General features: G+C 43.1%; 1 protein-coding gene across 1 annotated transcript; it reads right to left on the reverse strand.

Annotated features, from left to right (window-relative positions):
- Positions 1–3385: 3385 nt before the first annotated feature.
- On the reverse strand, positions 3386–24547 carry LOC124125706. Its single transcript, XM_048396521.1, has 4 exons — positions 24490–24547; positions 23327–23499; positions 12471–12623; positions 3386–7293 (listed from the first exon to the last, which is right to left on the reverse strand). The coding sequence occupies exons 2-4, from the start codon at positions 23456–23458 to the stop codon at positions 6532–6534; spliced, it is 1047 nt and encodes a 348-aa protein (XP_048252478.1). The 5' UTR covers positions 23459–23499; positions 24490–24547; the 3' UTR covers positions 3386–6531.
- Positions 24548–25374: the final 827 nt, after the last annotated feature.

The raw sequence follows: 25374 nt of genomic DNA on the forward strand, positions 1-25374 counted from the left end.
TCCTTATAATATGGAAAAATACATATCATTCTCGTGGACTAAAACTATACATTATACGGACAAGGATGGGAAAGCCAGAAAAAAGCAAAGTAATGGGCTTAGATTCATAGACTCCGTACAGTTTCTGTTATCTTCCCTGGACAATTTAGCTAATGCGAACAATCCCGATGACTTTGTGATAACAAATCAATATACCGATTGGTTAACTCGTCATTTGTTGTTGAGAAAAGGTGTATATCCTTACGAATATATGGATGATTGGTCTAGATTCGACGAAACTAAATTACCACCTCTTGAATCATTCTATAGTAACTTAACAGATTCTAAAATAACTGATGCCGATTATGAACACGCTCTGACGGTCTGGGATAAATTAGGTTGTAAGAATTTAGGCGATTATCACGATCTGTACTTAAAAACCAATGTACTGTTACTCGCCAATATATTCGGGATATTTAGAAAGACATGTTTGAAACAATACGGCTTGGACCCGGCATGGTACTATTCCAGTCCAGGACTATCGTGGGATGCATTGTTAAAGAAGACCGGTGTAGAACTAAAACTACTCACCGATGACGATATGCACTTGTTTATTGAGAAAGGATTAAGAGGTGGTATATCGATGGCGGCTAAAAGGTATTCTAAGGCTAATAATAAATTAGTGTAAGGATATGATCCGAGTAAACCCGACACGCACATATTATATCTCGACGCCAACAATTTGTACGGATGGGCTATGAGTCAACCTTTACCCACGGGTGGTTTTGAGTGGGTCGATGATATCAAAGTGAATAATATCCCCTCAGATTCCGATAAAGGGTACATACTAGAAGTTGACTTGGAATATCCAAATTCTTTACATAAAGACCATAACAGTTATCCGCTAGCTCCCGAAAGATTAATGGTTATAAAGATTGGATGTCGGAATATCAACACTCCTTGATGGGTAATACTAGGTTAGCTAACGTAGAAAAACTCGTACCAAATTTGATGGATAAGACAAAATATATAGTTCACTACAGAAATCTCCAGTTATATCTATCATTAGGTATGTAACTAAATAAAATACTGAGAGTTCTAAAGTTTGATCAAAGACCTTGGATGGAGCCCTATATAAGACTGAACACAGATTTAAGAAAGATGGCTACCAGCGATTTCGAAAAAAATCTATATAAGCTCATGAATAACTCAGTATTTGGTATATAAACTATGGAGAATCTGAGGAAGCGTGTTGATGTAAAATTAGTCAGGTCTAATGAGCAAGAAAGACTCAGGAAACTTATAGCCAGTCCGGCTTTTAACAGAAGCAAGATATTTGATAATGACTTAGCCGCGTTGCATATGAAGAAGAGTAATATAAAATTCAACGTTGGTATGAGTATTCTCGACTTGTCAAAACACTTAATGTATGACTTTTATTACAACAAACTTAAGAAGCAATACGGTGATAGATGCGAGGTGTTATATACCGACACAGATTATTTGTTGATGGAAATCCAAACCGAGGAGGTATATAAAGATATGTCAGAAAAAATAGATATGTATGACACGAGCGATTACCCAAAAGATAATCCACTGCACAGCGTAGTAAATAAAAAGGTGTTAGGTAAGATGAAGGATGAATGTGCTGGGACCCCTATAGGGGAGTATGTTTGATTAAGACCTAAGATGTATTCTATAAAGAAGTCCGATAATGGAGAGATAAGAAAAGCTAAAGGCGTTAAGAAGAATGTGGTAAAAAAGCATATCAAACACGAACAGTATAAAGAAGCATTATTCAACGGTAGAACGTTCAAACACCAGATGAACTCTTTAAGAAGTTACAATCATAGGATATATGGATTAGGAATGAACAAGACATCATTATCCCCCTTAGATACAAAGAGATGGATTGATAAGGATGGTGTAACTACCTATGCTTATGGTTATGGTGGTAATACTGTATTGTTGGGAACTATGAGCAACTCTTCTCGTACAAATGCCCTGCCCGGTCCATCTTTAGGATAATAAAGAATAGTCTCTCCTTCTTTCATAACCAATCGACTAATGTTATATATATTAAGGAACCAAATCGGATCGGTTGCGCAACGTAGGCCTCCTTCGAGTTCACAGGGCTGGTATAAATATCTTACGCTTACTCTATCCGGAAGTTTTTGTTCTTTGCCTCTCCTCGGTGCTGAAGATTTGGAAGTCACAGATTTCATCTTAATCGCATTGGATGGTTTCTTCCTGATTAATCTCGTTACTTCATTATTCGGCGCTGATACAACAGCTGATAAACGTGTCACCCATTCGCTTGATCTTAATCGATCTGATTTCATTTCGATCCCATACTGATAGCCAAACAAACGTTCCGCTAATGTCCGGTTAAATCTTTCAATGATAGCTTGACTACGGTGGGCCCCTTTTCACCACGCCTGATTTCGACATCGTGCTTTGTTAACAGTTTAGTTACTGATTCCATAAACTCGCGACCTGGATCTACTTGAAATAGCTTAGGCCATTTTAGTTGTCCGCGTTTATATATACGGGTCAGTGCATTAGCTACTTCTGTTGAATCTTTCGAGGTTAATGGCTCAGCCTCTTTGTATCGACTAGCCACATCCACTACGGTTAAAGCGTATTTATGCATTTTACCTTATCATGGGGAAGAAACAAGAGGTCAGCCTGATGAACTTCATTCGTTGTAAAAATATCAAACTTCTTCCTCGGTATATAACGTGGTGCCAGTAAGTATATTTGCCACATCGCTTGTTTCTTTAACCAATCCTTGGCTACATCTTTAGATACCTTAGCCACAGTGGCTAATTTTTTTATTGCTCCTATACCTTTCCAATATCCTTGTGGGCTAAAGTAAATTTTATCCATTATTAATTAATATTGATGTTTCTTTTAATACGAATCATTACGATCATTGAATCGCATCAGCATTTACACATAAAAAAATTCCCCTGTAGTAGCAGTATAGGTATATAATTCTGGCTCCAGTGGAAGTGAGCCAGAACCCCTATTACCTATACTACTATTTTCACTAAAATGTCAGTTGATTTTCTGGGGACAATTTTACAAGGGGCTGGGGCTATATTGCATTTTCAATAATGTCGGCATAGGCTATGGCAGTCAAAATGTGTTTCAAGAAGAAAAACAAAATTAAACAATATCTTAAACAGTTAGATTTTATAATGGTGCAGTCAGCAATATTCCACCTTATCATGCCAGACTGTAAATAATTGAGTAGGGAATGTAGTTTGCGAATTGAGGTGTGATCACAAATGAAAAACATAGGGCTGCAGTAGTCATGATGCTAATCCCTATATGCATTTACCAATATGTCATCTCGACAACAACATCTCACCATTGGAGAGCTAATAATTAAATAAACATATTTCAGAAATACCCAAATTTTATTCTTCAACATAACAACTAACAATAACCCAACTGTTTCAGTTGAATATCAGCCATTTGACGTAAGAGAGCTGGCAGGCACCCCTGTCAGATGCACATTGTCAAAACACTTGCTGTCTCAATACACTCAAGTCCTAACTGCTTAAATATAAACAGATCTACTAGCACATGAAATAGTGAATAATATAGTTTTTGTATATGTCTCATATCATTTTCATGTACATTTTCAACTGCTCATTTGCTGACAGGTAAGACCCATGTAACATGAATTGCAGAGAAAATGTTAACATCATATTTTTGAAAGTCTATTTTTACAAATAATCATTTTGTAAGAATTATTTTTATCCTTTGTGTGTCCAGCAAGACTACTATGGAGACATCCAGGCTTTCAATAACCTGCCTGGCACCGATGTGTGTCCAGCAAGACTACTATGGAGACATCCAGACCTCCACTAACTTGCCTGCCATATGTGTGTGTCCAGCAAGACTACTATGGAGACATCCAGACCTCCACTAACTTGCCTGTCATATGTGTGTGTCCAGCAAGACTACTATGGAGACATCCAGACGTCCACTAACTTGCCTGCCATATGTGTGTGTCCAGCAAGACTACTATGGAGACATCCAGACCTCCACTAACTTGCCTGCCATATGTGTGTGTCCAGCAAGACTACTATGGAGACATCCAGACCTCCACTAACTTGCCTGCCATATCTGTGTGTCCAGCAAGACTACTATGGAGACATCCATACCTCCACTAACTTGCCTGCTATATGTGTGTGTCCAGCAAGACTACTATGGAGACTCCAGACCTCCAGTAACTTGCCTGCTATATGTGTGTGTCCAGCAAGACTACTATGGAGACATCCAGACCTCCACTAACTTGCCTGTCATCTGTGTGTGTCCAGCAAGACTACTATGGAGACTCCGGACCTCCAGGAACTGGCCTGTCATCTGTGTGTGTCCAGCAAGACTACTATGGAGACTCCAGACCTCCAGTAACTTGCCTGCCATATGTGTGTGTCCAGCAAGACTACTATGGAGACATCCAGACCTCAACTAACTTGCCTGCCATATGTGTGTGTCCAGCAAGACTACTATGGAGACTCCAGACCTCCACTTACTTGCCTGCCATATGTGTGTGTCCAGCAAGACTACTATGGAGACATCCAGACCTCCACTAACTTGCCTGCCATATGTGTGTGTCCAGCAAGACTACTATGGAGACTCCAGACCTCCACTAACTTGCCTGCCATATGTGTGTGTCCAGCAAGACTACTATGGAGACTCCAGACCTCCACTAACTGGCCTGTCATCTGTGTGTGTCCAGCAAGACTACTATGGAGACTCCAGACCTCCAGTAACTTGCCTGCCATATGTGTGTGTCCAGCAAGACTACTATGGAGACATCCAGACCTCCACTAACTTGCCTGCCATATGTGTGTGTCCAGCAAGACTACTATGGAGACTCCAGACCTCCAGTAACTTGCCTGCCATATGTGTGTGTCCAGCAAGACTACTATGGAGACATCCAGACCTCCACTTACTTGCCTGCTATATGTGTGTGTCCAGCAAGACTACTATGGAGACTCCAGACCTCCAGTAACTTGCCTGCCATATGTGTGTGTCCAGCAAGACTACTATGGAGACATCCAGACCTCCAGTAACTTGCCTGCCATATCTGTGTGTCCAGCAAGACTACTATGGAGACATCCAGACCTCCACTAACTTGCCTGCCATATGTGTGTGTCCAGCAAGACTACTATGGAGACTCCAGACCTCCAGTAACTTGCCTGCTATATGTGTGTGTCCAGCAAGACTACTATGGAGACATCCAGACCTCCACTAACTTGCCTGTCATCTGTGTGTGTCCAGCAAGACTACTATGGAGACATCCAGACCTCCACTAACTTGCCTGCTATATGTGTGTGTCCAGCAAGACTACTATGGAGACTCCAGACCTCCAATAACTGGCCTGTCATCTGTGTGTGTCCAGCAAGACTACTATGGAGACATCCAGACCTCCACTAACTTGCCTGCTATATGTGTGTGTCCAGCAAGACTACTATGGAGACATCCAGACCTCCACTAACTTGCCTGTCATCTGTGTGTGTCCAGCAAGACTACTATGGAGACTCCAGACCTCCAGTAACTTGCCTGCCATATGTGTGTGTCCAGCAAGACTACTATGGAGACATCCAGACCTCCACTAACTTGCCTGCCATATGTGTGTGTCCAGCAAGACTACTATGGAGACATCCAGACCTCCACTAACTTGCCTGCCATATGTGTGTGTCCAGCAAGACTACTATGGAGACTCCAGACCTCCAGTAACTTGCCTGCCATATGTGTGTGTCCAGCAAGACTACTATGGAGACATCCAGACCTCCACTAACTTGCCTGCCATATGTGTGTGTCCAGCAAGACTACTATGGAGACTCCAGACCTCCAGTAACATGCCTGCCATATGTGTGTGTCCAGCAAGACTACTATGGAGACATCCAGACCTCCACTAACTTGCCTGCCATATGTGTGTGTCCAGCAAGACTACTATGGAGACTCCAGACCTCCAATAACTGGCCTGTAATCTGTGTGTGTCCAGCATGACTACTATGCAGACTCCAGACCTTCACTTACCGGCCTGACACCATGTGTGTCCAGCAAGACTATGATAGAGCCATCCTGAATTCTGGCAGTATTTATGAAAGTGGTTTACAGGATGTAAGAAATATAAACAATTCAGCAGCAGTAAAATGTTTCCTGTTTATAGACATTAAGTGACAAGGCACAGGTTAAATAAATATATACTTGAGACTGTGTGATGTTTTTTAAGAAGTCACTGTCTTAGGTCACTTATGATTCAAATTCAATTCCTAAGTCTTTTTGACAAACCAACATTTGGAAGGATTTGAATATAGAACTCGAACTCTCACAGTTCTTACAATAGTTTGAGATAGTTGCTGGTTTATTACTGATTTATGGCCTTATCTTCTGCAACACAGAACATGTTCAATGGAATGCACATACCGTACAATGGTTAAGAAAGCTTATCAGTTGTAAACAAGTATGTTTCAGTGTTAATCATCATTGTGGATCAATTCACTTGCTTGGTGTATGAAAAAGCATTTAAAATCCAGGCACATTCTTCTTTTTCTTGGTTGGTGTAGGGCTATCTGAATCTTCTCTTGCTCTGAAGAGGACTTTGTTGGTGTCATGCACTGGTCTGGGAGCATGAGGATTTGTCTGTCTAACTGAGGCGAGATGGGAAGATGAGGTGCTAGGGCTAAACATCACCAGACTTTGTTGTATTTCTTGGGAGAAAAATTCATCATCATCATTATCACCATAATCAGTATTATCTATGTTACAAGTAACATGGGTTGTGGCAGTGGGAGTAGATGGCCCCGTATCCTGGGCCGCTGGACAGAATCTGGAGGGGGTGCAAGAGAAGCCAGGAAGAGAGGTTACATGAGAGAGCTGAGAGCTACTGCTTCTGTCATTGACAGATTGTGGAGATGTGCCTGTCTGTGGGAGTGTTGACATCAGAGGAGTCTGACCGTTAGGTCCCAGATGTCCCTCACGGCCAACCACTGGCTGTCCTTTCAGCCTTGACTCACCAATATGTGTTCCTACCTGGGATATTTTCACATTTTCCATGCTAGTCTCAATATCCAAGTTCTCACTACTCTCCGTTTCAATCTCTGAGGCCATTTCTGACAATCCATACAAATCGTCAAGCCCATCATACTCCTCGCTTCGTATTTTCGGCTGATTAGTTGACAGAATTTGATCCACAAGGCTTGTTTCCATCTTCTTAGTTCTCAAGGAAATTTGTATGGCGGCTCTCATTTCTCGTTGCTTTTTTTCCAGTGCTTGTCTTTCTTGCTCCTGTAATGTGCAGACAATCCTTGTAACAGATACACTATTTGTAAAGATACCTCTGTCATGTGTAATAGCTCTTGTCATGTGTAATACCTCTTGCCATGTGTAATAACTCTTGTTATGTGTAATACCTCTTGTCATGTGTAATACTTCTTGTCACATGTAATACCTCTTACCATGTGAAATACCTCTGTCATGTGTAATAGTTCTTGTTATGTGTAATACCTGTCATGTGTAATAGCTCTTGTTATGTGTAATACCTCTGCCATGTGTAATAGCTCTTGTTATGTGTAATACCTCTGCCATGTGTAATAGCTCTTGTTATGTGTAATACCTCTGTCATGTGTAATAGCTCTTGTTATGTGTAAAACCTCTGTCATGTGTAATGCCTCTTACAATGTGTAATACCTCTTGTCATGTGTAATACCTCTTACCATGTGAAATACCTCTGTCATGTGTAATGCCTCTTACAATGTGTAATACCTCTTACCATGTGTAATACCTCTTACCATGTGTAATACCTCTTGCAACGTGTAATACCTCTTGTACTGTGTAATACTTCTTGTCATCTCTAATATAATCAATTCAGCAGCAGTAAAATGCCTCTTACAATGTGTAATACCTCTTACCATGTGTAATACCTCTTACCATGTGTAATACCTCTTGCAACGTGTAATACCTCTTGTACTGTGTAATACTTCTTGTCATCTCTAATATAATCAATTCAGCAGCAGTAAAATGTTTCCTGTTTATAGACATTAAGTGACAAGGCACAGGTTAAAAAAATATATACTTGAGACTGTGTGATGTTTTCAAGAAGTCACTGTCTTAGGTCACTTATGATTCAAATTCAATTCCTAAGTCTGTTTGACAAACCAACATTTGGAAGGATTTGAATATACTCTCACAGTTCTTACAATAGTTTGAGATAGTTGCTGGCTTATTACTGATTTATGGCCTTATCTTCTGCAACACAGAACATGTTCAATGGAATGCCTCTTACAATGTGTAATACCTCTTACCATGTGAAATACCTCTGTCATGTGTAATGCCTCTTACAATGTGTAATACCTCTTGTACTGTGTAATAATTCTTGTCATGTGTAATACCTCTTGTCATGTGTAATACCTCTTACCATGTGTAATACCTCTTACAATGTGTAATACCTCTTGTCACGTGTAATACCTCTTGCAACATGTAATACCTCTTACAATGTGTAATACCTCTGTCATGTGTAATACCTCTTACAATGTGTAATACCTCTTGCCATGTGTAATACCTCTTGTCATGTGCAATACCTCTTGTCACATGTAATACCTCTTGTCATGTGCAATACCTCTTGTCACATGTAATACCTCTTGCAACATGTAATACCTCTTACCACATGTGTATTACCTCTTCCAACATGTAATACCTCTTATCAAGTGTAATACCTCTTACCATGTGTAATACCTCTTGTCATGTGTAATACCTCTATGTGTAATACCTCTTGTCATGTGTAATACCTCTATGTGTAATACCTCTTGTCATGTGTAATACCTCTTGTCATGTGCAATACCTCTTGTCATGTGTAATACCTCTTGCAATGTGTAATACCTCTTACCATGTGTAATACCTCTTACCATGTGAAATACCTCTTGCAACGTGTAATACCCCTTACCATGTGTAATACCTCTTCAACGTGTAATACCTCTTGCCATGTGTAATACCTCTTACCATGTGAAATACCTCTTGCAACGTGTAATACCTCTTACCATGTGAAATACCTCTTACCATGTGTAATACCTCTTCAACCTGTAATACCTCTTGCCATGTGTAATACCTCTTACCATGTGTAATACCTCTTACCATGTGAAATACCTCTTCCAATGTGTAATACCTCTTGCAATGTGTAATACCTCTTGCCATGTGTAATACCTCTTACCATGTGAAATACCTCTTGCAATGTGTAATACCTCTTGCAATGTGTAATACCTCTTGCAATGTGTAATACCTCTTGCAATGTGTAATACCTCTTACCATGTGTAATACCTCTTACCATGTGAAATACCTCTTGCAATGTGTAATACCTCTTACCATGTGTAATACCTCCTACCATGTGAAATACCTCTTGCAACATGTAATACCTCTTGTCATGTGTAATACCTCTATCTATTTGTAATACCTCTTGCCATGTCTAATACCTCTTGCCATGTGTAATACCTCTGTCATGTGTAATACCTCTATCTATGTGCAATACCTCTGTCATGTGAAATACCTCTTGCCATGTGTAATACCTCTTGCCATGTGTAATACCTCTTACCATGTGAAATACCTCTGGCAATGTGTAATACCTCTTACCATGTGTAATACCTCTTACCATCTGAAATACTTCTTGCAACGTGTAATACCTCTTACCATGTGAAATACCTCTTACCATGTGTAATACCTCTTCAACGTGTAATACCTCTTGCCATGTGTAATACCTCTTACCATCTGTAATACCTCTTACCATGTGAAATACCTCTTGCAATGTGTAATACCTCTTACCATGTGTTATACTTCTTACCATGTGAAATACCTCTTGCAACATGTAATACCTCTTGTCATGTGTAATACCTCTATCTATGTGTAATACCTCTTGCCATGTCTAATACCTCTGTCATGTGTAATACCTCTTGTCATGTGTAATACCTCTATGTGTAATACCTCTTGTCATGTGTAATACCTCTATGTGTAATACCTCTTGTCATGTGTAATACCTCTATGTGTAACACCTCTTTTAATGTGTAATACCTCTTGTCATGTGTAATACGTCTTGTCATGTGCAATACCTCTTGTCATGTGTAATACCTCTATGTGTAATACCTCTTGTCATGTGTAATACCTCTATGTGTAATACCTCTTTTAATGTGTAATACCTCTTTTAATGTGTAATACCTCTTGTCATGTGCAATACCTCTTGTCACATGTAATACCTCTTGTCATGTGCAATACCTCTTGTCACATGTAATACCTCTTGCAACATGTAATACCTCTTACCACATGTGTATTACCTCTTCCAAGATGTAATACCTCTTATCAAGTGTAATACCTCTTACCATGTGTAATACCTCTTGTCATGTGTAATACCTCTATGTGTAATACCTCTTGTCATGTGTAATACCTCTATGTGTAATACCTCTTTTAATGTGTAATACCTCTTGTCATGTGCAATACCTCTTGTCATGTGTAATACCTCTTACCATGTGAAATACCTCTTGCAACGTGTAATACCTCTTACCATGTGTAATACCTCTTCAACGTGTAATACCTCTTGCCATGTGTAATACCTCTTACCATGTGAAATACCTCTTGCAACGTGTAATACCTCTTACCATGTGAAATACCTCTTGCAATGTGTAATACCTCTTCAACGTGTAATACCTCTTGCCATGTGTAATACCTCTTACCATGTGTAATACCTCTTACCATGTGAAATACCTCTTACCATGTGTAATACCTCTGTCATGTGTAATACCTCTTGTCATGTGTAATACCTCTATCTATGTGTAATACCTCTTGCCATGTGTAATACCTCTGTCATGTGTAATACCTCTTGTCATGTGTAATACCTCTATGTGTAATACCTATTGTCATGTGTAATACCTCTATGTGTAATACCTCTTGTCATGTGTAATACCTCTATGTGTAATACCTCTTTTAATGTGTAATACCTCTTGTCATGTGTAATACGTCTTGTCATGTGCAATACCTCTTGTCATGTGTAATACCTCTATGTGTAATACCTCTTTTAATGTGTAATAGCTCTTGTGATGTGTAATACGTCTTGTCATGTGCAATACCTCTTGCAACGTGTAATACCTCTTACCATGTGAAATACCTCTTGCAATGTGTAATACCTCTTACCATGTGTAATACCTCTTACCATGTGAAATACCTCTTGCAACGTGTAATACCTCTTACCATGTGAAATACCTCTTACCATGTGTAATACCTCTTCAACGTGTAATACCTCTTGCCATGTGTAATACCTCTTACCATGTGTAATACCTCTTACCATGTGAAATACCTCTTGCAATGTGTAATACCTCTTACCATGTGTAATACCTCCTACCATGTGAAATACCTCTTGCAACATGTAATACCTCTTGTCATGTGTAATAGCTCTATCTATGTGTATTACCTCTTGCCATGTGTAATACCTCTGTCATGTGTAATACCTCTCAGCACATGTAATACCTCTTGCAACATGTAATACCTCTTGCAATGTGTAATACCTCTATCTATGTGTAATACCTCTTGTCATGTGTAATACCTCTATCTATGTGTAATACCTCTTGCCATGTGTAATACCTCTGTCATGTGTAATACCTCTTGTCATGTGTAATACCTCTATGTGTAATACCTCTTGACATGTGTAATACCTCTATGTGTAATACCTCTTGTCATGTGTAATACCTCTATGTGTAATACCTCTTTTAATGTGTAATACCTCTTGTCATGTGTAATACCTCTATCTATGTGTAATACCTCTATCTATGTGTAATACCTCTTGCCATGTCTCATACCTCTTGCCATGTGTAATACCTCTGTCATGTGTAAAACCTCTATCTATGTGCAATACCTCTGTCATGTGAAATACCTCTTGTAACGTGTAATACCTCTATCTATGCGTAATACCTCTCAGCACATGTAATACCTTTTGTCATGTGTAATACCTCTATCTATGCGTAATACCTCTGTCATGTGTAATACCTCTTATCATGTGTAATACCTCTTGCAAGTGTAAAACCTCTTACCATGCGTAATACCTCTTACCATGTTAAATACCTCTGTCATGTGTAATACCTCTTGCAAGTGTAATACCTCTTACCATGTGTAATACCTCTTACCATGTTAAATACCTCTGTCATGTGTAATACCTCGTATCATGTGTAATACCTCTTGCAATGTGTAATACCTCTTGCAATGTGTAATACCTCTTGTCATGTGTAAAACCTCTTACCATGTGAAATACCTCTTGTAACGTGTAATACCTCTATCTATGCGTAATACCTCTCAGCACATGTAATACCTGTTGTCATGTGTAATACCTCTGTCATGTGTTATTCCTCTTAGCACATGTAATACCTCTTGTCATGTGTAATACCTCTGTCATGTGTAATTCCTCTTGCCATATCATGTGTTTGTTATTTACTTACACGCCTCTGGACACATTCGTCTATGCCTTCTTGTCCCTGCCACATCTTCAGGAGGAGCTGTGTGTTGCTGCTGGCTTGTGGCATTTGCTCTAACTGAGGAACACTGGCATTGAAGACATCCTCTTTAACATTGTCTTCCTGTAACAGATCACTCTGAAATTGTACAAAGTTTATATTATGACATGAAATTGTCCAAAAAGATCTCTATTCATCAATGTATCAATATCAGTATCTGATATAATGCTGCCAGTGAAGGGCCAGTAACACTGCAGCACCAGTCTGGCCAGGTGACATTCTTCAGCTGAAGGGCCAGTTACAATGCAGCAGCAGTCTGGCTAGGTGACACGCTTCAGCTGCAGGGCCAGTAACACTACAGCAGCAGTCTGGCTAAGTGACACGCTACTTGAAGGGCCAGTTACAATGCAGCAGCAGTCTGGATAGGTCACATGCTTGAGCTGAAGGGCCAGTAACACTACAACAGCAGCCTGGCTTAGTGACATGCTTGAGCTGAAGGGCCAGTAACACTACAGCAGCAGTCTGGCTAAGTGACACGCTTCACCTGAAGGGCCAGTTACACTACAGCAGCATCAGTTGAAGCAGTTGAAGCATGTCACTTAGCCAGACTGCCGCTGTAGTGTTACTGGCCCTAGCTGAAGGGCCAGTAACATGACAGCAGCAGTCTGGGTCTGGCTAAGTGACACGCTTCAGCTGAAGGGTCAGTAACACTACAGCAGCAGTCTGGCTAGGTGACATGCTTCAGCTGAAGGGCCAGTTACACTACAGCAGCAGTCTGGCCAGGTGACACGCTTCAGCTGAAGGGCCAGTAACACTACAGCAGCAGTCTTGCTAAGTGACACGCTTCAGGTGAAGGGTCAGTAACACTACAGCAGCAGTCTGGCTAGGTGACCCGCTTCAGCTGAAGGGCCAGTAACACTACAGCAGCAGTCTGGCTAAGTGACACGCTTCAACTGAAGGGCCAGTAACACTACAGCAGCAGTCTGGCTAGGTGACACGCTTCAGCTGCAGGGCCAGTAACACTACAGCAGCAGTCTGGCTAAGTGACACGCTTCAGCTGCAGGGCCAGTAACACTACAGAAGCAGTCTGGCTACGTGACACGCTTCAGCTGAAGGGCCAGTAACACTACAGCAGCAGTCTGGCGAGGTGGCACACTTCAGCTGCAGGGCCAGTAACACTACAGAAGTAGTCTGGCTAAGTGACACGCTTCAGCTGAAGGGCCAGTAACACTACAGCAGCAGTCTGGCTAAGTGACACGCTTCAGCTGCAGGGCCAGTAACACTACAGCAGGAGTCTAGCTGGGTGACATGTTTCAACTGAAGGGATAGTGACACTACAGCAGCAGTCTGGCTAGGAGACCAGTTCAGCTTAATGCATCTGAATCCCAAGGATCGGTGGAGGGAATACCTTCAGAAGTGATCGTCAATAAAAATCAATCAGTGAAATCGAAGTCTGGCATCAAGCGACCATTCCTGTTGACAGGGAGGGAGGAAATTAGGTATGTGTGAAATCCAGTATCACTACAGTCATAGAAGACAAATGACATTAATCACATTAAAATCTAAAACTGACATACCGAGCCTGATGCTTGTAGCATGTACCCTTCTAGTCAGAGGTGACACGCACCGGCGAGGTCGCAAGGGCGGGATATGTGGAGGTGTCACTGGCGCGTAGTAGCAGTGATCTTTTGGACCACCACTAAAGGGCCAAAGCTGTGTATGGCTTCCACATCTTCTGACATGACATCTCGCAGAAAGGGACTGCTGAAGATGTTGTCTGAACACTAGAAACAGCCTTCCATAATGGTGCATTTGGAGCAGATGCTGTCGAGCGCCATGGTGGCAGTGACTGCCTGGATTTGGTGTGGGTTGCTGTCACTTGGAGGATCCAGTCCCGTGGCCTCGTATGCCTGGAGGATGATTGCTTGAATCCAGAAGGTGATGGTGTTGCGGCTGTCTTACAGCTGCAATGTCGTTAATACTGGTATGAAGTGAGTGAGTTTGGTTTAGCGTCACTTTTAGCAACATTCTAGCAATATCACAGCAGGGGACACCAGAAATGGGCTTCACACACTGTACCCATGTCGGGAATAGAACCCAGGTGTTTGGCGATCAATATGAAGAGATGGCGTTGTCTACACTGATCTTTGGAGCAACAAATGAAACACCGCAGAGCTCTCATAGGACACAGTAGAAGTTCCTGCTTGTCTTTAGCTCCCACTATCGAGGAGAGGGGTGGGATGAGGAAAGATCTGTTGGGCTGTCATGGGAGCTGGTTCTTGGAAATAAAGTCTGAGCACAGTCCAAGGTGAACCCCTCCTTGCACTCCTTGCTCAAACCTGACACCCGTAACATCTAGTGAGCATATCTCGCTTACACATGTCACTGTAGTGAGAGCCAGGAGGAAGATCGTCTTCTAAGCCAGGTTGTAGAACGACATCTAGTGGTTCAAAGGGCACTCCTCTCAGTAGGGTGAGGACTAAACTTTATCTTCAAGTCAGAAGGAGTGAAGTAAGGTTTGGAATTCTGGGATGTTTGTCTTCTGGGACTGCCAAAACAGAATTGAGGGCTACAAGGTACGTCGTGATAGTCCTTTCCTTCAGACGATGCTTGTGATGCAGGAAAAGGAGGAACTCCGCCAGAATTTGAGAAGGTGCAGGGATGGGGTCCTGGTGATTTTCCTTACTAAAGCCTTCAAAGGAGCAACTTGTCATCGTATAGACTTCTGGTAGACGGTCGATGTGCAAATGTGATAGCTCTCGTCACCCTAGCCGAGTAGCCCTTGGCACTTAAGGATCTTTGTAGATGGACCAGACGTGCAGTTGTAACCTTTCTGGTCCAGGGTGTGGTCGTTTGGTGTGTGGGTGAATCAGTAAATTCGGCAAGTCTGGCAGCTGAAGAGGGTTGGTGGCAGCTATCTCCCGGACATCGATGAACCAAACCCTCGCTGGCCACAAGAGTGCGACCAAAGTCAGATCTTAGGAATGACCCTGGGAAGGAGTACTGAAGCCGGAAAAGCATACACATTTAGTCCCACTAAGGGGACGCTGAAGGCATCAACTGCCCAAGCCTGAGGGTCCAGTACCTGTGATATAACGGTCGGGATCTGGTAGTTCTGGCTGGTGGCAAATAGATTTTGTTATATTGGGATGGCCAAGGCACAGACAAACAAGAGCAAAGTCGTCCGGTTGGAGCTTCCACTCTTAGGGAGCGACTCTGTCTGGCCTGGAGAGGGTGTCTGTCAGGATACATGTGACAACCCGAGATGTGTTGGACCTGGAACTGGAGTTCAAGTTGATCAACCAGGTTGAAGAAGCAGAAAGTTTGTTGTAGGAGTGAGTGGGAAAGGGTCGTTCCCTGATTCCAGAGGCTCCAGATGACAGTGATGTGCGGCGGACCACAGCCCATGGCTTGACCCTCCAGGTGTGCTCCCCATCCTTGAAGAGAGGCATAGACAAATTAGTGTAGTGAGGCCATAAGCTAGATTCCGCTATCCACCACCTGAGATGAAGCGAGTTCCGCCTGGGTTGATAGTTGCCCGACCTGGATGAAGGCGGAGTATGACACGTGAGCCAGGGCCTTGAGGGTGGTTTTATCTCTGGCGAAGGCTGTGACCCAAGCATGGGTCCTTGAAACGTGCAGTTTAAAGAGGGAAGGAGACGACCAGGATTGACGGAGGAGGTCCATCTAAAATTCCGGGTCCCAGTCTGAGAGTGCCAAATAGCTGAGGACGCGAGTGGTCTGAATTTCCACATATGAGTGTGCATGTGTTCAACTTGGCGCTGTGAGTAGGTCAAGGCTGTGGTAAGATGGTCTAGTTGATTGGGGTTGTCCTTCGATAGGTCCTGGATTATAGCCCTGGAGGCCGAGACCCAGAGAGGCTTGAGGGGGCATCTGAACTCAGTTTCCACAAACGTAAGCTTGTTGTCAGGGATGCGTATAGTGCTGGAGCGATTCAAGCCCGTCATACAATGGATATGTGGGCGCGATCTGCAATGTCAAAGGAATGGACAGGGGAATCTTCCTTCTTGTACTTGGGTGACTTGAACGAGGGTGTTAGGGACAGCTTGGCAAGGTCCTCATCAAGAGCGGCGATCATGTTCTTAAACATGGGGTCAGACCATATCGTGTCTTTCGGTCCGCAACTGACCCTGGGGAAGGAGCCACAGCCTCCAACCAGTCAGCCAAGGTGAGAGGACACCTATCCACCTGGAATCCACTAGAGCGCTGAACTGTAGTGCGGCTCCAAGAACGGCATCTAGAACGCGACAACTTGCTCCCAACTTGTACGTGTGTGTGTTTGTGTGGCTGCTTGTACTAGTCCAGACTGATGCCGATTTATAGTGCTAGCTCACAGAGATATCATGCCATAGTTTAACATGAATACCCCACTCAGACACAGTATACTGACTCCGAAAAGACCAGTCCTTGTTTTAGCCCCTTAGTGCTGAGTGCCAGTCAGGGTAACAACAAGTACCACCTTTTAACGTCTTTTGATATGACGCGGCCGGGGATCGAACCCCGGACCTTCCGCTCTCCGGGCGGACGTTCTACCACAAGACCACAGAGACGGTCGGGCAGGTTAAAAAAACACTAACAGACAATAAATAATTATGATATGGCGTAAATCATATGAAATATATGAAAACACAAACTGTAGACACTATATAGCTCACAAGGAAAATCACTAGAGTTATCAATACAGAAAGGATTCAATGAAACACATAGAGAGTTCAACACATAGGTCTTCCTTCTGTGAGTTGACAGCAATAAAGTACTGATCTGTAACATCATCACTTTACTTTAAGAAATGAAGATGTTGATTTCAATTCCCACTTTTATACAGACCACTGCCACTGTCATGTGACCTTGATTACATGTAAAGTCACCTTCTTCACATCACTGCCTGTCGCCCGAGCTTAAAAAACATACTTTTGAGGTTTCTGTAGCCAAAGTGGGGAGGCAAGTCTGCGACGGGTGGGTCCTTAAACATAGTAATGCAGGATAAGTACACAAATGTGAAAAATATTTAGATTTTACTAAATTGTTTACTTATCCTGCATCACTCCTTAATGCCTCCGTATTGGACAGTTTAGAGGTGGGTAAACCTTCAGAAATACAGAAACCTCAATAATTCACACCCTGAAAAAACAACACAAGTTAATAATAGTTAAGAAAAACGCCATTACCGTAGGGTAGTTCAAATATCAGATTGAACATAAGAATTAAAGAGTAGTTCCCTATACATATTCAGTAATAAAGAAAATAATAGCTAGCCAGCTAATTCTTTACTTACAAAGTCATAGAGCTGAGGTCTGATAAAAAAGATTGTCTAATATTCTTCCACTGACCGATATCTCAGCAACTTGCACAGGGGTGTAGACTGGCTCTGTATAGGACGAGTAGAACAGTTGCTGTGTAATGCCATGGTAGAGGCTAGTACCCTGATCTCGGGAGGGTTATTTGCTCTCAGGGGATCCAGTTTGGCAATCTCATAAGCCTGAAGGATGATTGCATGTAACCATAGGGCTATGGAGTTGCGACTAACTTTGGTCGGGGACATAGGAGACACGGGTATAAATAACCGTTTCCTCGAACCACGCCTAGTTTTGGATCGGCGGATGAAAACACGAAGTGCTCGTACCGGGCACAGGAGAAGTTCATTGGTGGGCATAGTCGATATTGGTGGGATGGTGAAGGAACGACTGGCTTGGCCTGGTAATTTGATGTTTTACTAAAAAATCCCAGCACATCCTGAGATGCACCGCTCCGTGCGTCCCATGCTCAAAGCGTACCTGGGTGATGTCGATCCCATGTAACTCGCTCACCCGTGCTGCTATGGCTAAAGCTCGATACAATGTTATTGTTTTCTTGGTGAGGTAATAAAATGAGGATTCATAGAGGGGCTCGAAGGGGGGCCCTCACAAACCTCTAACTACCACGTTCAAATCCCAAGCAGGTGAGCGGAACTTGGCTTTCTGATCCTCAAGCCTGAATGAGCGTAGTAGGGCCTGTAGTTCTGGGACCTTAGTCATCTTGCATTTTTCCGGAACGGCCAACACTGAATTAAATGCACCCAAATACGCGGTAATGGTGCTACCTTTCAAGTGTCTATGGGCACGCAGATGTAGGAGGTTTTCAGCTAGGAATTGTGGTGACACAGACGTAGGGTCTTGATTTTTTGCCTTGCAAAAAGTCTCAAATCATCCCCATTTGTCATCGTATAGACCTCTGGTAGAGGGACGATCAGCTAAAGCTTTTGCTGCCCGTGCCAAATAGCCCTTTGCACTTAACATCTTTTTAAGATGAACTAAGCATGCAGATGAAATCTGCCTGGCATTGGGTGAGGCAATTTGCTCTGAGGGTGGATGAGTAGGTTGGACCACTGTGGGAGGGGTAGTGGATCGTCTTCTGCTATACTTCTGAGCTCGACGTACCATGCTCTCGTCTGCCACCAGGGCGTGACCAAAGTCAGAGCAAGATTCCTTGTCTCCTTGATATTTTGTATCACCTTGGGAAGTAGAACTGGTGGCGGAAAAGTGTCCGCTTATAGCCCCTCCCAAGGGATGCTGAAAGCGTCCACCGCCAAAGCCTGCGGATGTCATGTGTTGGTGGTTGGTGGTTGGTGGTTTTGGCACGTAGCAAACAGAACTTCTGAAGCAGTAACTGGAATGCTTCTGTGTGAAGTTTCCATTCGGTAGGAGCCACCCTGTCTGGATGCAATAACGCATCAGCCAGTATGTTTCAACATCTGGGGATGTGCTGAACTTTAAAGTTGTTTATGTGCCACTTTCGATGAGGGCCTGACTATAGCCCTGAGGCTGTCTGGCCTTGCAGGAGAGCACCCAACCCCTGAAGGGAGGTGTCTAAGAACAGGTGTAGACTCGGGGATAACCCAGATAAAGAGATTCCTAAGTGACTGTCATTCAACTTTACCGTCCACCACTTGAGGTAAGGTGTAAGTTGCCACGGTAGAGTGATAGCCTGGATCCTGATGCCTGATGTAAGGGTTGAGGAATTGTTAAATTGGGTGCAGTTGTAAGCGGCCTCTGCTGGTTAAGTACTGTGCCGAGGTGAGTAACCCTAGCAACACAATTGGCGAAGCGTGCGTGCTTGGTGTAGCGCAGGTGACAAGAGGCGTAGGATTTTGTGCCATCTGTCCCTCAGTACTGATAGGAGATACTGGTCAGTCTGGAACAGGCCTCCTATGAACTGGAGCCGATACGATGGAGTTAAATCCGACTTTGCCTCGTTGATCATCCATCCCAGTTGATACAGTAGCCGTCTGTTGAAATCCCGGTGGCGTACTAACATCTTCGTGTATTGATGACACAGGAATCAGTCGTCTATGTGTAGATACGCAGTTATTGGCTTCATTACTCGTGTAAATAGCTACAGCGCCACTGAGATGCCACTGCTTACTGGTAGTGAACTCCATTGAACTGGAACCTATGGAACATGCGGTCGGAGGTATGGATCGGTATATGCAGGTAGGCATCCTGCATGTTGAGACTGATCAAGGAATTGAACGCCTTTATGCCTTTAGTGAGACAGAAGTAAGGTAGAGGCTTCAGGTAACGTTCATTGAACACAGAGATTGTGAATCATTATCATCTTGTCTGAGTCCTTCTTGGGTGCCAGGAAGATGTGAGAATAGATTGTAAGCTGGGGTGCTTACAATCTCTACAGCTCCCTTTACCAACAGTATGTCTATGTTGGCCTTTAATAGCAGATATTGCTTTCTTGGACAATACCAAGGAAGTGGAGCTGTGGTCAACGGTGGAAGTACATTTATGCCCAGATGATAACCGTGACATATTACGTTGAGAACGTAATCCTCCTTGAGGATGCTCCAGTTCTTCCAGAACCGATTCAATCTCCTGCCTATGGGGGTGTCGACAATTTGGACGGCTGGGGGCGGGAGTTCCCAGTAGTGACTGTCAAACACTTCAGTGTTTACCCCTCTTATCACCTCCCTGCCCTGGTATTAACTACGACGGGACTGATAAGAACCTTGAGTTTTTCCGCTGCCACGCCCTTTCCCACGAAAGGAATCCTGGTCCTGGCCTTCGTTGAGAGATGAGCATCTTAGCCTCTAGTTGCCTGACTTGCCGGCTTGCTGGGATAGACTATGAGAGACATGCTCTAAAGCCTTAAGCGTAACTGTCTCATCCCGAGCGTAACTGGAAACTTTGGCGTGCATGTCTGTGATCTGTTCAGAGAATTGGATGACCAGGGTTGCCTTTGCAGTCCTCTGATAGATCCTGCTTGATCACACGTGTTTATCATCATCTGTATGTCCTCATCCAAACTATGAGCTTGGTCTGCTACTGCAAATGCATGGATAGGAAACTTGGGTGGCGTAAATGATGGCGCAAGCGATAGCTTGGAGAAGTCTTCATCCAATGATCTAGTCATATCTGTCAGCATAGGGTCGGCTAGAATCGATGTAAGATGCGACCATATGGTGTCGTTTTTATCCACCCCCTTACCAGGTGAAAGCACTGATACGAGATCAGGTAAGTGCTAAGCCGAGATGTGTATTCCATTCTAACGAGGAATTGCCATTTTCTCCATTTGAAGAGTCTGAACAATCAGAACGGTGTTGACGTGTTCGCCTAGACGACGATCGTCTTCTGCACTGATGCGTAGCGCTTGCTCTGACAGAGGGCTTGGATGATCCGCCTGGTGATAGGGATTCATGAGTGATGTCCATGTACATGCAGGCGTACTAGCGCTGCCCAGCGATGAATGTGCTGTACCATGACTCACAATAGGCATACTGTAGACGTTAGCTGCCGGAGTAGGCGCTAAGCCTTGTGCCATAGTTGTAACTGACACAGGCGTCTGATACATAGGCATTGGTGAGGGCGCAGGATACAGGTGTGCCATAGACTACCGCCACATGGACTGCATGAAGTTTTGCATCCAATTACTGTTCTGGAATGTTGACGCCTGAGCTTACATCTGCTGCTTTGGATAAGTTGTTGGAACAGCGCTAAGCTGAACATTGTACGCTGTAAGCCCGGGGCTGATGTCTTTGTAGAGGCACTTGGGTAGTAGGTAGTTGCTGCGCTCGGTGCAGGTCCCTGAGACACAATGCTCATTGGTGCTAACTGGATCATGGCTTGCGCCTGAGCTACTCCCATATGAGAGTCATGAGACGCTGGCGCCGGTTTCGCAGATGTAGCAGAGTTGGATGTCTTAGATGGCTGAAAATTAGGATGATAACAGCTGCGTGGTAATGACAGAACCATGTCCATTGCTATCGAGCGATTGTGACATCTTTCTCGCCATGCGATGGGATTGCTGGAGAGAGCTTTACACAAAATTTACATTTAGAGTTTGGCGTGCAAATCTGCGTGCAAGCTAAACGTGGATGAGGATCTTTGGACGATTTCTTTCCACGACAATTAGTACAACACGCAAGCATAAGTTACACAATTAAAGAATTGTTGATGAAACAGGACTGGAAATGTGCCAAATAATTTAACAATATTCTATCAGCAAAAAAGTTTTCACGAGTTGAAAGTGTATACAATATTGATTCACACAACTCAATGTAACAACAAAGCTACTAGGACTTAAACACACATGAATATGTTATACATAAGTAGCTGAGATTTGTAAACAATTTGACTACCTTGGCAGGAAATCAATTGTATCACAAATTCAAAATGGCGGACAACAACAAAAACTAGGCGTGAAAAAAGACACAAGTCTTATTACGCCTAAATAATCCACAACATGGTGAAAGGAATACATCATCCATCGCAAATCAATTTTAGAATTATAGCCAAAAACCGAAGGTCTCAATTAATTCAATTAGAAGAGCTCTGCTGGGACACGTTCTTGCAGTAGCGCAACAGGCAGTAATGTGAATAAGGTGACCTTACATGTCATCAAGGTCACATGACAGCAGCGATGGTCCATATAAAAGTGGGACTTGAAATCAACAACATCTTTATTTCTTCACCCAAAAACATCGTCTTTTTGTTGTCATGGGGGCAATGTTTAAAATTGAATCAGGTTTTTAGAGACACCATAGCTGTGATTATCCGGCCAGTTTCATAGGCAGTGTAGTTTCAGAGGAATCATCTCAAGTGGAGTATATATTACCCGGGTAGTCTGCACAGTTAAAGGTCGTAACACAGCTTCTCCTTTCCAGTATCCTTGAGGACTTTAGTACATTTTATTCATTATACATATCTGTTTAGCCAGGTTTCAATAGGAGTTTTACTTATAGCTGAATTTCACATTGGAGATAAAAAATGTTATAGTGTATATATAATGCCTACTTAAACTGAAAATGTTAATGGTGGACAAAGCAACAAAACACAAGCTCAAATCAACCTTCAGATCAGATGAGCTTAAAATCGGCTTAATAAAAATGTGCTGTTAGAGATATTGACTTCCTTCATCACCAGATTTAGCGGAGCTTGTGAAAGTTGGAGGTCACAGCATTGTTAAAAAGCAATTCTACCATGAATTTGGAAATTACTTGTTTCTGATTGGTCGATCAGAGGTATCAAATCACAATAACAACTCTGATTTTGCAATCTGTGCATTCAGTTCCAAATTCACTTCAGCGTGGTTTCATCTACAGGTAACCTAGCTCTACAACTGAAAACACAGTAAAAAATTTTCGTAAGTAAACAAAAAAACATAACATTTGTTTTGTGCACACTACCCGGTACATTGTAACTGCACATCCAAATTTTAAAGATATAAAGAAATAGTTGATGACATTTTCAACATGGCCACAGTGGAAAAGAACATGAACCTTCAGGTAAAAGATTCAGTGTTTCCTTCTTTGAGTTTAGTCACTGGAACAAACTCACCATTCCTGAGTGCTGTAATATACTGTGAGCAGTGTCCAGGTCATGACCACAGCTGCTGCAGGTGCTGCCCTTTTTGGTGCTGTTACTGTCCATGCTCACACTGTAGCAAACCAAGGAGCAGGTGGCTGGCATACAGAGGGGACACAGCACATGGGGGATTACTGCAGCTACCTCTGCAACACAACACATTATGGCTACAACTCACCACTTGGAGTAGCACATGGGGGAAAGAATGGTGGCTCCTGATTCCTCACAGTAACACATTGGAATAGTGTCTTCTGATGCCTCACAGTAACATATGGGAATAGTGTCTTCTGATGCCTCACAGTAACATATGGGAATAGTGTCTTCTGATGCCTCACAGTAACATATGGGGGAAGTGTGTCTTCTGATGCCTCACAGTAACATATGGGGGGAGGGGGGGTAGTTTGTCTTCTGATGCCTCACAGTAACATATGGGGGAAGTGTGTCTTCTGATGCCTCACAGTAACATATGCGGGTAGTGTGTCTTCTGATGCCTCACAGTAATATATGGGGGAAGTGTGTCTTCTGATGCCTCACAGTAACATATGGGAGTAGTGTGTCTTCTGATGCCTCACAGTAACATATGGGGGTAGTGTGTCTTCTGATGCCTCACAGTAACATATGCCGGTAGTGTGTCTTCTGATGCCTCACAGTAACATATGCCGGTAGTGTGTCTTCTGATGCCTCACAGTAACACATGGGGGTAGTGTGTCTTCTGATGCCTCACAGTAACATATGGAAATAGTGTCTTCTGATGCCTCACAGTAACGTATGGGGGTAATTGTGTCTTCTGATGCTTCACAGTAACATATTGGAATAGTTTCTTCTGATACCTCACAGTAACATATTACGGTAGTATCTCTTCTGATGCCTCACAGTATTATCAGAGGTATAGTCCGGTTCCTCGGGGGTGGCCACACTTATCAACTTCCTGAGGAGATAATGGGAGATGTCAGAGGTATGGTACTGCTCCCCTGGGGTTCCCACACTTATGAACTTACTGAGGAGATAATGGGAGACATCAGAGGTATAGTCCGGTTCCTCGGGGGTGGCCACACTTATCAACTTACTGAGGAAATAATGGGAGACGTCAGAGGTATGGTACTTCTCCTCTGGGGTTTCCACACATATCAACTTACTGAGGAGATAATGGGAGATGTCAGAGGTATAGTACTGTTCCTCAGGGGTTGTTACGCTTATCAACTTACTGAGGAGATAATGGGAGACGTCAGAGGTATAGTACTGTTTCTCGGGGGTTCCCACACTTATCAACTTACTGAGGATATAACTGGAGATGTCAGAGGTATAGTACTGTTCCTCGAGTTTGCCACACTTATCAAGTTACTGAGGAGATAATGGGAGACGTCAGAGGTAAAGTACTGTTCCTCGAGTTTGCCACACTTATCAAGTTACTGAGGAGATAATTAAGTTTATTACTAACTAATAAAATGCATTATTTTGGTAATCTTACATTATTCCAATTCAAGGGGCCTTCTCCCCCTGTTTTTGTGGTCCATGGTCAAAGGGAAGCTACTCTTCCTGGTTTAATAGTGCAAGGCACATTATTAGTGTATTATTCAGTCTTTGCTCTTCACATGCACTAAACAAAGGGAAGTAATCCATGTTTCAGCTGAATTTAGTTGCTACATCCTCTTTTCATTCACACAACCACACCAGTAACACGCTTTTTATTTCCACACGTAAGTTTTGTCAATTTTGCTGGGAAGAGAGATGTCGGGTCGCCGGAGAAGCAAGCGGAAGGGTAGTACAACAAGCAGGCAGTCGTCGCAAGAAAGGGGGTCTGCTCAGAGGCGTCAAGGGTCGCAGAAAGTTGCTCCAAACAATGCGACGTCTGATAGTGCTGTTCTTAGAGACGGGGAAAATGGCGACAGCAGTATGGCCGAAGCAGAGGTCCACGTGGTCCCAGAGGCTATCGACGAGATAACGCCTGTTACCACTACTCCTTCAGGAGGTGAGTCGGTGCAAATTGGTTTTGTATCCGAACAATACATATACCCCATCAG

This window comes from Haliotis rufescens, unplaced genomic scaffold, assembly GCF_023055435.1.
Source record: "Haliotis rufescens isolate VD_foot unplaced genomic scaffold, xgHalRufe1.0.p SCAF_1, whole genome shotgun sequence".
Taxonomy (NCBI): Eukaryota; Metazoa; Mollusca; class Gastropoda; order Lepetellida; family Haliotidae; genus Haliotis; species Haliotis rufescens.

Coding starts and splice junctions, on each gene's coding strand:
- LOC124125706 (XM_048396521.1), bottom strand. CDS start 23,458: ATGCCAGCCACCTGCTCCTTGGTTTGCTACAGTGTGAGCATGGACAGT. Junction 12,624..23,326: donor TATTACAGCACTCAGGAATG/GTGAGTTTGTTC, acceptor GTACAATTTCAG/AGTGATCTGTTACAGGAAGA. Junction 7,294..12,470: donor ACGAATGTGTCCAGAGGCGT/GTAAGTAAATAA, acceptor TGCACATTACAG/GAGCAAGAAAGACAAGCACT.